Raw genomic sequence first — 12,777 nt, forward strand, 5'->3', positions numbered from 1 at the left:
GTTGAAAAGTGCATTTTCAATATTATACTTGTAGTTTTGCTTTTCTTTCCTTTTAATATATATATATATATATATTAAAAAAATGAAATACTAAAATTTAAAATTTAATATATCAATATTATTTGCTTGAATATGAAACCAATTTCATTCTCTTGTCAGACTATAAATTTAGAAACTTCGCAGTATTTACTATTTTCTGACCTTCGCTTGGAGAACTGTTTCGTAGATTTCATTTTTGTGGTAGATTTCATTTTTGTGATATGATTTGAATATTCGATGCATTTAGGAATTGTGGAATGCTTATGAAACCAAATTACAACTTTTTCCAATTTAACAATCCTATTGGCCTACACCATTTCCATTGCTAGTTTCATATAGTTTACAACTAATTTATATATATATATATATTCCTGGGATGCTCCACTCAATGCTTTTTGGAAAATGGCTTTCCCGACACTCCCGCTCCACTCCGTCTTTGGAAACCTTGCTTAGGATTCACAGGCTGCAAAAACACAAGTTAGTTTCTGCAGATGACCAAAAAATCTCAATAATAAATGCATGAACATGTTAGCAATATCTCCAACAATAAAACTGTGTACAGCTTCCATGCACAACTCTCTCGCAGCTTTATTAGCTGAATAAATCATTACTGGTTTGTCTTGGCTTCAATCAATCATTACATGAGCTTCACAAAATCAAACTCTCATTTTTATGCTCTTAGCCTGAGTTTTGATATCATAAGTAGGGAAAACTGGGCTGTCAAGTTTCAACTGCGTTAGCACGAAATGTGGATGCAGAAAAGTAATGAAAGACACATACGGTCATTCATACTCTTAAGAAAAAACACATTTACAATACTTGTTTGAACTCTGAACTCAATTAACCATTTACTCTTTATGGTGCTTTTAATAGGCAAAGCATTACACAATTTGACTTTTACAATACCCGTAAAAGTGACTGGAAGTGTAGAATGCCACGCCTTGACACATGATATGATGCATTCTGTAAGAATACTGAACACACGCACATGATGGCTGCCCCCTTATTGTATAGGCATATATATCAAAATATGTGTACAATTTACCTCGTGCATAAACTATTGTTTCTTGCTCGCTTTATAGTGCATGTTAATGCCTGTGTTTCTCTAGCTGCACAATGATACTTTTACTGAAGTGACTGCTGTCACAGAGGGGTGGGATTTCCTACAGGGTAAATATGCTAATTGGAACTAGTGATTCGTTTCAACATGTGTCAGGGTGGCGAATCTTGAAGCTGGTTAATGGCAAGACTTACCTTCCATTTATTGTGAAAGTATATGGGCGCATCAAATTTTGAGGACATTGGGACCTTTCAGAATTGATACCATCCTGCATTTTCCTTTTGGAGCATGTTTTCAGGTTTCATTCAGTGGATAATAGGTGAAGTCCTATGACATGGTTTTGGATGATCATATGAAAAATATGAGTAAAGGGCAGCTTTTGGGATTGTTTATTACACTTGGTGTGGTCACATTTATCATCTCGAAGACTGTTCTTGCTTATTTTCTCTACAGGAGATGGTCCAGACACCGCGTTTCTCAAGAAACCGAAACAGGTATTTTAGCACTCCAGTAGGATGAGCAATGTTTCTCAGTGAGGATGCAGCATGTATTTATAATTTTACTAATGATTATGTACTGTTTTATAATCCTTTAGCAATGGCTTTCTATCTGTTTATTGACATCTTACACATTTACTGCCATTCTTCAGTTTTTGGTCAAATTGAATTTTGGCTTTCTTTCATATCTTATACCTAAAATTGAGATATTTTCATTGTTTTACTATTTTACAACACAAACACATATAAAAGAGATTTGATTGCTCAAAAGTAGAAAGTGATATCAAAAATTTTAGTAGTGGTGGAACTTTTGAGTTTAGGCTTCTTCGATGTGAATAGCTTTGATTTGATTCTTCTGGATCCATCACAATGTGTTATTTGAGTCGTCATTTTGAGCCAGCAAGTGTGGCTCATCTTTAGGACAATGATGAGAATTCTGATGAATAGATAAATAGGTGAGAGATACCAAGAAAGGTAAAAAGTTAATGAACATTAAGTCAAATAAACATTCGAAAGGTAACAAAAACACTAAAAATAAGGAAAAATTTAATATACTAATGGTCAATAGAAGAGGAGATAACTATATATTAGCCATATTCTTAACGAAAAGTTAAAATATTAAATTAAGAATATTAATAGGGGCTAAAATTAAATTAAGCTAATAGATAATATAATTTATCCAGTAAGATAATCTTAAAAACAAGGAAATACCTAAAAATATATATAATAAAGGTTAAGATTAGATTACTATAGCTAACTATATGAATATATTATTCATATCCATATCAAATAAGTAAAAGAACAAAGATAATAATATTAATAAGTCTTGTTACCGCTCATTCTAGAAGGGGCCTTGTTACCCACCACTTTGTGGGTAGTATCCATAGGAAATTTTTTTCTCCTAGATGGTCCTCAGTCGGTAGCCGGTAGCCAGTAGCCCCTTGCAGCCACCAAATAGCTCGATGTGCCACCATCTCCGCCACCTGAGCCAACCATGTGGTCCCTTGCCCAACTGTTATGATCGTATGTTTGAAGGTGGGCCTCTCGACCCCGAAGGTATGGATTTTCATTAGTGTAGTTGAGTAATTTTGTTTACTTATCACAAACACTTTTGGGCATGGATTGGTGGGGGGATTTGGTAAGTTGACGCAGAGGCAGCGCAAAAGCCTTGAGGGAAACTGAAATTTGCTGGAGGGTTTGATTTCTGTAGCTAGAAGCCGGGGTGTGAGACTAGGAGAGCAGAAGTCTGAATCTCAGAGGAAAATAGATCAACAGGGAAGCGTGACGCAGATCCTAGACAGTGTGACACTGGGATAACGCAGACACTGCGCAGAGGCAGCTAGGGGTTGTTCATTCAAGGGATGGATTAGCTAGGATTTTCAGTGATAGTGTGAGGTAATCTCACAGATCTCTCTGTTTGTGATATTCTCTGTATTGGATAGCCAACAGGGCATCTAGAGATTGTATTAGGAAATTACTATTGCATAATAATAAAATCCTCAGTTGCTGCACCGGTTTTCCCACACTGGGTTTTTCCGGGGACATTTGTCCAAAAATAACTGTGTAGATGTGTTGCGTATTTCTTTCTTGTTTCCACATTTTATTTAAATGGTGAAGGCTGCAGTGTTAGTTTCGGTGTTTACCGTAGCACACAATAAATAATTTGTTCAATTACTTAACAAATAGAAGAAACTTAATCAGTTGCTACAGTAGAAATTTGGGGCTTACAAATTTTCATGTTTCCTAGATAATAACATGCCCCACATATCAAGTATATCTATGACCACAAAATCCATAGCAATGGTATGTCAGGATTCATAGCTAATGTCACCTTAAAATCTTTTATGTGAGGCTTTCTACTTCAACGGGCTTGGCGTTGAAACTACATACACTTTTATACTTCTGGGAGATGCTAAGATCTAGTTGCTTCATGACTTTTGTGAAAATTCTATCACTGCAGCGACTGATTTATTTTTCCTACTTATTCCACAATAAGTTATTTATGAAATTACTTGAATAAACATTAAAATAAAATGCGGTTGGAGATATCACACCGTAATATAGAAACAAACATATGCACAAGCATTAACACATTGACACAGATATTTTGGACAACAGTCCCCGGAAAAACCCAATGTGGGAAAACCGGTGCAGCAAGGGAGGATTTTATTATTCAGCAATTCTTCTGTACAACAGGGTGCCAAACTGGCTTACCCACAAAGAGAAATAATTCTCCAACACTTCTCCCAATCCCAACGTCAGCCCGACTGACCTCTGCGTGGCTCTCAAACCCTCTGCGTCAGCCCTTGCTTGACTGCGTCAGCCTTGGGCCTCTCTGCGTCACTCACGCAGGCCCAGCAAGTGACTGCGCAGTCTTTTGCTGCCTCTGCGTTTGCCTCTCCTACCTCTACGCTGATCTCTAGTGGCTGATCCTGCCTCTCTGCTCCGTACTTGCTTCTTCCTGACTACTCACCAGACCACTGGTTCAATTTCTCAGCTAACTCTGCTCCAGAAATTGAACTGACTGGTCTCCCTCAATGTGTTCTCCAAGTGACCCTCAAGCCTCCTCTTGTACTTTTCTCGTTGATAAATCAACGGCTGAGATTAAGTCTCTAATGAACGGCTAACATTAGATCTGGCTTGATCCAGGACTTTTGGACCATTCTAACACAGTTTTATATTAATACGCATTAATATTTTATTTTCCCTAAGTTTAGACTTAGGGACTCCATTAAAAATATTAATTATTTTAATATCTCCCAAACTGTTTAGAATTTGCCCAAATCCTTTCTGGGTATTGGAGATCTCATGTGCCTTAGCCTCTCCACCAATTTTTGTGGCTAAAGCACATCTGATGTTACCCAAAATCAACACTCCCTCTTAGCGAGGACTGTGCTCTAAGAATCAGTGTTGTTAAAAGCGCGATTAAATCGCGCTTTTTTCAAAAAAACGCGCTTTTTTCCCTAAGCTGATTTAATCGCGCTTTTTATGGAAAAAAAGCGCCTAAATTTTTTTTTTCCCGCTTTTTCAAAAAAAAAAGCGCGCTTTTTTGAAAAAATCCCGCTTTTTTCATAAAAAAGCTCGGGGGTCCCTGGCAGCGCGATTTATAATGAAAATTGAAAAAAAATGAAAAAAATGAATATTTTTGTACCAAACGCTTTTTTCCCGCTTTTTCCGATTTTTTCCGCTTCATTCCCGGCGCCGATTTAATCCCGCTCGCGCTTTTAACAACATTGCTAAGAATACTCCTCATTGAGTATCACCCTGATCATCTGACGTCGATCGCTGTGCTGATGCTAAGCCTCCCTGCCCAACATCCTTTGCACTGCTGCATCCTGTACTGCTGCCCATGGCTTTGCTACTGCCACTGCTGCATCTGTACGACAACTCCCTCTGCATCCGTGTTGCTGTTGGTCCTTTCTCCCAACACTGCACCCGCACTGCAACTTCCTCTGCATCCTTGCAGTTATCACTCCCATTTCTGCTACTGAAACAGGTTCTTTACCATCCCCATCTTTTCCCTGAAGTAGTCAAATTTTGTCCTTCCAAGGGCCTTGGTGAGGATGTCCGCCACCTGTTCTCCTGTAGGAGTGTAGCTCAACTGTACAACTCCTCATTGGACATAGTCCCTGACAAAGTGACATCGGATATCAATATGCTTCGACCTATCATGAAACACTGGATTCTCAGAGAGCTTGATGCAACTCTGATTATCACACATGATCCTGGTTGCCTCCATATTCCTTCTGAATAGGTTCAAAAGCAGTTTTCTAAGCCATATGGCCTCACACGAAGCTGTGCTCGCCGCCATATATTCTGCCTCTAATGAGCTCAGAGCCACAAACTTCTGTTTCCTACTGCACCAGGAGGTCATTCTTGATCCAATGTTGTAATAGTACCCAGAGGTACTTTTCCGATCCACTGAACTTCTTGCCCAATCTGCAATAGTAAATCCCCACTCAATCTGATATCCTTACTCTTGGTGTACAAGAGTCCATAATCGACTGTTCCCTGTAAAACCCTGAAAACATGTTTGGCTGCTGCCCAGTGTGCCCTCTTCGGTTTCACCATGAACTAACTGAGGGTGGTGACAGAGTAGCAAATGTCTGGCCTGGTATTGACCAAATACATCAGGGACCCTATGAGCTGCCTGTATAGGGTGGGATCGACATCCTTGTATTCTGATGCATCAATCTTCTTCCAGTTGGTGATCATTGGCATAGCCATAGGTCTATAGTCCATCCCGAATCTTTTCAGGATTTCTGTAGCATACTTGCCTTGCCCAAGGAAGATTTCTCCCTTTTGTTGCCAAACTTCCAACCCTAGGAAGTAGTGCATTTGTCCCAAATCCTTCATATCGAATTCTGTGGCTAGATTCTTCTTGTAGTCACCAATGAGTCTGGATGATCCTGTCAGGAAGAGATCATCCACATACAATACTAAGATTAGCGGCTCGTTCTCTACAGCCAGATAGTAGAGATTCGGATCCATGTCACTTTTGACAAACCCCATTTTTTGCAAGTAGCCATCTATTCGACCATACCATGCTCTTGGTGCTTGTTTTAGCCCATACACAGATTTATTCAATTTGCATACATGAGACTTCTTCTTATGAGTTTCAAATACCTCTAGTTGTTCAATGTATACCTCCTCTTCTATTACCCCGTTCAGAAATGCCGTTTTGACATCCATCTGATGGATCTCCCATCCCATCTAGGCTACAAGAGATATCACGGTCCTAATAGATGTATACTTGGCTACCGGGGCGAAGGTCTCCTCATAGTCAATCCCTTCCTTTTGAGCATACCCCTTAGCCACAAACCTGGCCTTGTATTTCTCAACACTGCCGTCTGTAGCATATTTGATCTTGTAGATCCATCTTGAACCTACCACTGATCTGTCTTGAGGTCTTGGCACCACCTCCCAGACATCATTTACCATTATGGAGTTGTATTCCTCTACCATCGCATCTAGCCAAACTTGATGTTGAGCTGCCTCCTTGAAACTGGCAGGCTCTCCATCCTGAGCTACTAATGCCTGATATCTATTTGGCTGTTTTCGCTCCCTCTTATTGTTTCTTGGCGCACCGATGAAGTCCTCTGCATCTCGCAAAATCTGACGAAGTTCCTTGCTAGTTCTTCCTCTGCCAACAGGTGCTTCTGTTCGCTCCTCCTCCTCATCCTGAGAATCTTCCTGTCCTGAGGAAGAATTCTTTACTTCTGTTGGTTGAAGAGGCTTAACCAACGGCTCCTCTTTTGACTGCTCCTCGGAAGGCATCTTGCAAGATCTTCTGAAAGCCCTATCCTCCATGAACTTTACATCTCGTTGTACTACTACCTTCCTGCTCCCTAGAAGATAGATTCTGTATGCCTTAGTGTTCTCGCTATATCCTACCAGATATCCCTTTTCCGCAGTCTGATCCAGCTTCTTCCTCTTTTCTTCGGGTATGCGGCAATATGCTAGACTCCCAAATATCCTGAAATGACTAACTTCAGGTGTCTTCCCTGTGAAGACTTTCTCTGGAGTAATCTTGCCCATTGCCCGATGAGGAGTCCTGTTCTGAACATAGACTGCTGTGTTGCATGCTTCTGCCCACAAGAATTTTGGCATATCCTGATCATACATCATGGCCCTAGCTGCTTCTACAATAGTCCTGTTCTTTCTTTCTGCTACCCCATTCTGCTTTGGATTATATGGAGCTGTCCACTCTCTTCTGATGCCCTCCTTAGTGCAAAAATCAGTGAAGTCCTTATCGACATATTCTCCACCATTATCTGAGCGCAAAACTTTTATTTTCTTCCCAGTCAGATTCTCCACTAGAGCCTTGAACTCCTTGAATCGACAGAAAACCTCATCCTTAGTTTTCAGAAAATAAATCCAAGTTTTCCTTGAGTGGTCATTAATGAAGGTAAGGAAATACTCGGCACCACTGAGAGCTTTGATAGACATAGGTCCATAGATATCAGATGTATCAATCTTAATACACTCTTGGCCCTGTGTTTGCTCCTAGGAAATGCTGCCTTGGCATACTTTCCTAAAACACATCCCCTGCATACATCATCTCGTTCTGTACTTAGATTGAAACTCTTGTTACTGTGCTCCTGAGAATTCTCAAAGCTCCATGGTGCAAGTGACCCATTCTTCTGTGCCATAGTTTGTTCAAGTCCTTGTCTCCATGATTGCCTATTAGTGCCATTGGTGATTCTAGTTGCAATCTATACAACCGATTACTTTTGATCCCGATCTGCACTTTCTTTTTCCAGCTCGGGTGTTTGACGTATACCTTCTCCTTGATGAAGTAGACGTCATAGCCCTTGCCTTGTAGTTGCGACACAGAAAGTAAGTTCATCCCCAATCCTGGTACATGCAGTACATTTGTAGCACGAAACCGTTCTCCCAATTCTGTTTGAAAAACTATGGTACCCTTCCCTACTGGAGTACACTTTGCCTTGTTCCCCATGGTGATCTGAAAGTTCATCTTCTCTTCTTGATATTCTAAGAAACACTCCCTGGTTCTCGTCATATGCCACGAAGCTCCGCTTTCTATATACCATACCTCTGATGATGCAGCACTAGTCATACATGCCACTTCTTCTTCCAGCCTGGAAGCCAACATAGAGAAATTGAAATCTCTTTCTCTTGTGCAATCTTCTGAAAGTTTGTGTGAGTCTCCTGACGTGGATGCCTCTGCATCATGGTCTCGACACATAGCTGATTTTCTCTTTCTGTCTTTGATTACTTGCTCTGATACCATGTGAAAATTCTATCATTACCCCAACTGATTTATTTTTCCTACTTATCCCACAATATGTTATTTATGAAATTACTTAAATAAACATTAAAATAAAATACTGCTGCAAATATCACACCGTAATACAGAAACAAACATATGCACAAGCATTAACATATTGACACAGATATTTTGGACAACAGTCCCCGAAAAACCCAATGTGGGAAAACCGGTACAGGAAGGGAGGATTTTATTATTCAACAATTCTTCTGTACAACAAGGTGCCAAACTGGCTTACCAACAGAGAGAAATAATTCTCCAACACTTCTCCCAATCCCAGCATCTACTCGACTGACCTTTGCGTGACTCTCAAACCCTCTGCGTCAGCCCTGGGCCTCTCTGTGTCACTCACGCAGGCCCAGCAAGTGACTGTGCAGTCTTCTGCTGCGTCTGCGTTTCCCTGAAAAGCCCTCTGTCTGCCTCTCCTGCCTTTGCGTTGATCTCGCCTCTCTGCTTCGTACTTGCTGCCTCTTGACTGCTCACTAGACCACTGGTTCAATTTCTCAGCTAACCCCGCTCGAGAAATTGAATTGACTGGTCTCCCTCAGTGTGTTCTCCAAGTGACCCTCAACCCTCCTCTTATACTTTTTTCGTTGATAAATCAACGACCGAGATTAAGTCCCTAATCAATGGCTAAGATTAGATTTGGCTCGATCCATGACTTTTGGACCATTCTAACAAAGTTTTATATTAATACCAGTGTTCCACGGGGACTCGCCCCCCCCCCCCCCCCCCTAGGGGTCTAGTTTCCTTGCTCCCCCGCGCTCCGGGGACTTGGGGACTAGAAGGGGACGTTTCCCCACGCTCCCAAAAATGAGGAAACTTAGGGGGACGTGCCAGGGGGAGTTTCCCTTCCTTGAGGGGGCGCTTCCTTGCTGTACAAGATGTTTGTACTGGCACTGAGATTTTACTGAGATATCTCAGGACTGCTGTGTATAACACAGTCCCTTTGTTCGATATTTTCATCTTCTAATCACTGTTATATTACGTTGTCCAACATGCTTAAATTGCTACAGAAGAACCACCGAGTTCAGATGTCAAGACTGTTATAGACAGCCTTGGATTTACCACGCTGTCATCTACAGCTACGTGCCATTAATGTGGGACCTTGTACCTGAGTTTATAAGTATGACTGCGGCTGCCACACCTGTCATTTTTCAGCGTGAACAGTTCTTCTTTTGGCTGTAAGTTACATGTCTCTTAGACTGCGTAGAAGTTTCCCTTATCTGCGTGTAATTTCCCTTCATGACTGTGTTTTAAATTTCTTTCCTTACTGCGGCTATATGACAACGCATTTACGTGGCTGCCATCTATGCCTGCGGCTGTATCATGTCAATGGATCTATTGCGTGGCTCATCCTCATCAGCAGCGTGGATATCCTCATGACTGTGTATGATTGCGTGGTGTATTATATGAATGCCCAGCATATATATTCAATGTTTATATTTCCAGCGTATATGCCATGTATGGACTCCATATTGCATTAACATGGTTCCATATTCATATGACATGAACAGCATTTGACATGTGAATAGCGTCTAATATATGAACATCGTTTGTATATATCACACCATGAATAGCCTCATGAACATCATTTAATATATGAACAACGTTTGATATATGAACAACGTCTAATACATATCTCACCATGAACAGCCTCATGAACAGCGTCTAATACATATCTCACCATGAACAGCCATGAACAGTTTAATGCATATCTCACCATGAACAGGCCTACGCTATGCTTTGCAGCTTTTCAATTCAAACCAAATTGGCAAATTGTCACAGTAGACTCAATTAATAAATTATATTTTATATTTATAAATTTTTAAGACCCTGACGCTCCCCCACCTTTCCTAAAAATGGTAGGGAGCTTTTGCATAGGCCGCTCCCGCGCCCCGTCGCTCCCTTGCCCCCTCGTCCTGGAACCTTGGTGGAACACTGATTAATACACATTAATATTTTATTTTCCCTAAGTTTAGACATAGGGATTCCATTAAAAATATTAATTATTTTAATATCTCTTAAACTGTTTAGAATCTGCCCAAACCCTTTCTGGGTATTGGATATCTCATGTGCCTTAGCCTTTCCACCAATTTTTGTGGCTAGAGCATATCCGATGCTACCCCAAATCAACAACTTTTACTGGCATGATATTTTTGGAAGCCCTTGAATCCAACATACAATTGTGCAATGTGAAATTTTCAACTATTGCAACAACTAGAAATTATTCTTCTAACTGTAAATTAATTATCAGTTTATTAGCTATGACAAACAATGAATAATTCACAACTATAATTTTCACCAAAATAAATACTTTGGGAAATAGATTGGAAACTGAGAAAATATTGGCACACACACAAAAATTATAACACCGTTAGTTTTTGGACAAAAGTCCCCGGAAAAACCCAATGTGAGAAAACTGGTGCAACAACTGAGGGTTTTTATTGTTAAGCAAGCAGTGAGAAATTTTGAGTACAATTGGATGCCCAAACTGGGAATCCTTTACAAAAGAAACTGGACACAAAAAATTATTGAGACAAATCTTGTCTCACTGGGCACTAATCTATATCCAAAACTGACAAATACTGGGCTCTATGAAACCCCTGTGTTAGCCTCCGTGTCACTCCTACGCAAGCACTAGTACGCTTTGCCTAGAAATTGCAACTGATCAAGTCGTCTGCCCAACTCAACCTTTGAGAATGACTCACCAAACCTCTCTAGAAATTCTCCTGGTCTCCAGCAACTGAATCGATCCTCTGATTGGCCAAATCGAACTTTGCCTCTGAAGCTTCTGCGCCAGCACTATGCAGCGTCACTGAGGAAACTTGGCCCCCCTGTAGTTGACTCTCTGGAACTGGAGGACTTCCTCTGGACTCACTGTCTGTGCCTCTCTGTCTCTGTGTCCCCTCTCTGGCTCGAACTCTTTCCGCAGAATGTTGCTGCTCTCGAGAAAGTCGAACTACCCAAAGAAATTGATCTCAAGTGTCTTTCTCCATCTACCCATTGACTTCTTATAATCTCTAGTTGGGACTCCAACAACCAAGATTAAAACTTAATCAATGGCTGAGATCATTTCTTAGTTGATCCATGTGAGTTTCTAGAGAGACATCACCTTCCTCAATTAATTGTTGTTAATTAATCATTTTCCTTAAGTTATGTTAAGTTATGGTATGTTCTATGCTTAGAGTAGTTTACTTCTTTTTATTATTATTATCCACATATTAGCAATCACGTGTACAGTAAGTAAAGTGCAGATAGAACATTAAACGATCGACAGAAAACAAGCCAAGACAAGAGACACAAGATGTGGCGGCTAGTCAGTGACAAACCCCAATATGGGGAAACCCTTTGATCAAATCTTCCTTTATCTTCAACAATTGAGCAGAGAGAAATAGTACATAAATCTGATTTACATCAGCAGCAACAAACCCTAGATCAGCCCTAAACTAGGGCAGACAGTATCTTTCAAACCGATTGTCAGATTGGCTTGATTCCTTCACCAAAAAATGCGGCCTTCTGAGGAGAGTCAGTTCCACCTACAACACAGTTCTGAGAGAGAGTCTGATGGTCAACGCTGGTCAAACTTCCAATCTACAATTGCAGCCCTAAATTCTGTGTCCTTCCTTCCACACGTGTGAGAGAAGAGTCCCTTTCTGCGTAGTAGGAGAAGAGCCTCTTTTTTGCGCAGGAGAGAGAGAGAGAGAGATGTGATGAGATGTGTGTCCAAATGGGGAAAAGACTTCCTGTATTTATATACAAATGTTGATTATGAATAGATGCGTTTGTTGGGCTTCTGAGCCTACATGAGTTGTTGGTCAACTTGATAATTATTCCATAATCAAAATAAATTCATATCTCCATAAATACTTATCAGAATCGGATGATCTTTAGATCAATACTACACCTCTCGACGAAAGGAATCTAATAAAAATATTATCAGCCATGAATAAGATGACCCACATGGAGTTTGGACCTAGTTGCCAATTTTAACAAGGTAGACTTGGGAAAAAATTAATTACTGATTAATTAACTTAATTAAGGCAATTCTAGGTGGATTTTCCTAAAACCTTTTATGGGTTTTGGAGTCCTAGTGTTTCTTAGCTTCTCTGACAATTGTTGAGACTAGAACACCATCTGATGCTACAAAAACTAACACTTGCTCTTAGCGAGGAAGGTGTTCTAGCGCTGTATTGCGACAACACCCTGTCTTTGCATCATCCTCTATATGCTGTTGATGTCGGGCCACTATGACTGCTTGCCATTGCCCACCAACCACTGCGCAAATTTGATGCTGCATTTGTGTTGCTGTTGACACTGCTATGCTGCTGCCAACTCTGCATCTTCTCTACAACTCCCTCTCAACTGTTGTTATTGTTGACACTGCTATA

General features: G+C 40.5%; 1 protein-coding gene across 2 annotated transcripts in view; it reads left to right on the forward strand.

Moving 5' to 3' along the window:
* The window catches only part of LOC149169322 (Protein kinase superfamily protein), a 164,124-nt gene that overhangs the window by 88,249 nt on the left and 63,098 nt on the right, over nt 1-12,777 (forward strand). The window contains exons 3-4 of one of the 2 annotated variants that reach the window (XM_089428648.1): nt 1,256-1,418; nt 1,553-1,593. Coding sequence is in view for 1 of the 2 variants with exons in the window: in XM_089428647.1 (XP_089284773.1) it covers nt 1,434-1,593 (160 nt within the window). In the remaining variant the exon portion in view is untranslated. Of the gene's footprint in view, nt 1-1,255; nt 1,594-12,777 lie in introns of both variants that reach the window. The other variant, XM_089428647.1, reaches the window with a different exon arrangement.

The sequence above is a fragment of the Pinus tabuliformis genome, chromosome 4_2 (genome assembly GCF_031772625.1).
Source record: "Pinus tabuliformis cultivar Carrire ecotype Pingquan chromosome 4_2, CPIR1, whole genome shotgun sequence".
Lineage (NCBI taxonomy): Eukaryota > Viridiplantae > Streptophyta > Pinopsida > Pinales > Pinaceae > Pinus > Pinus tabuliformis.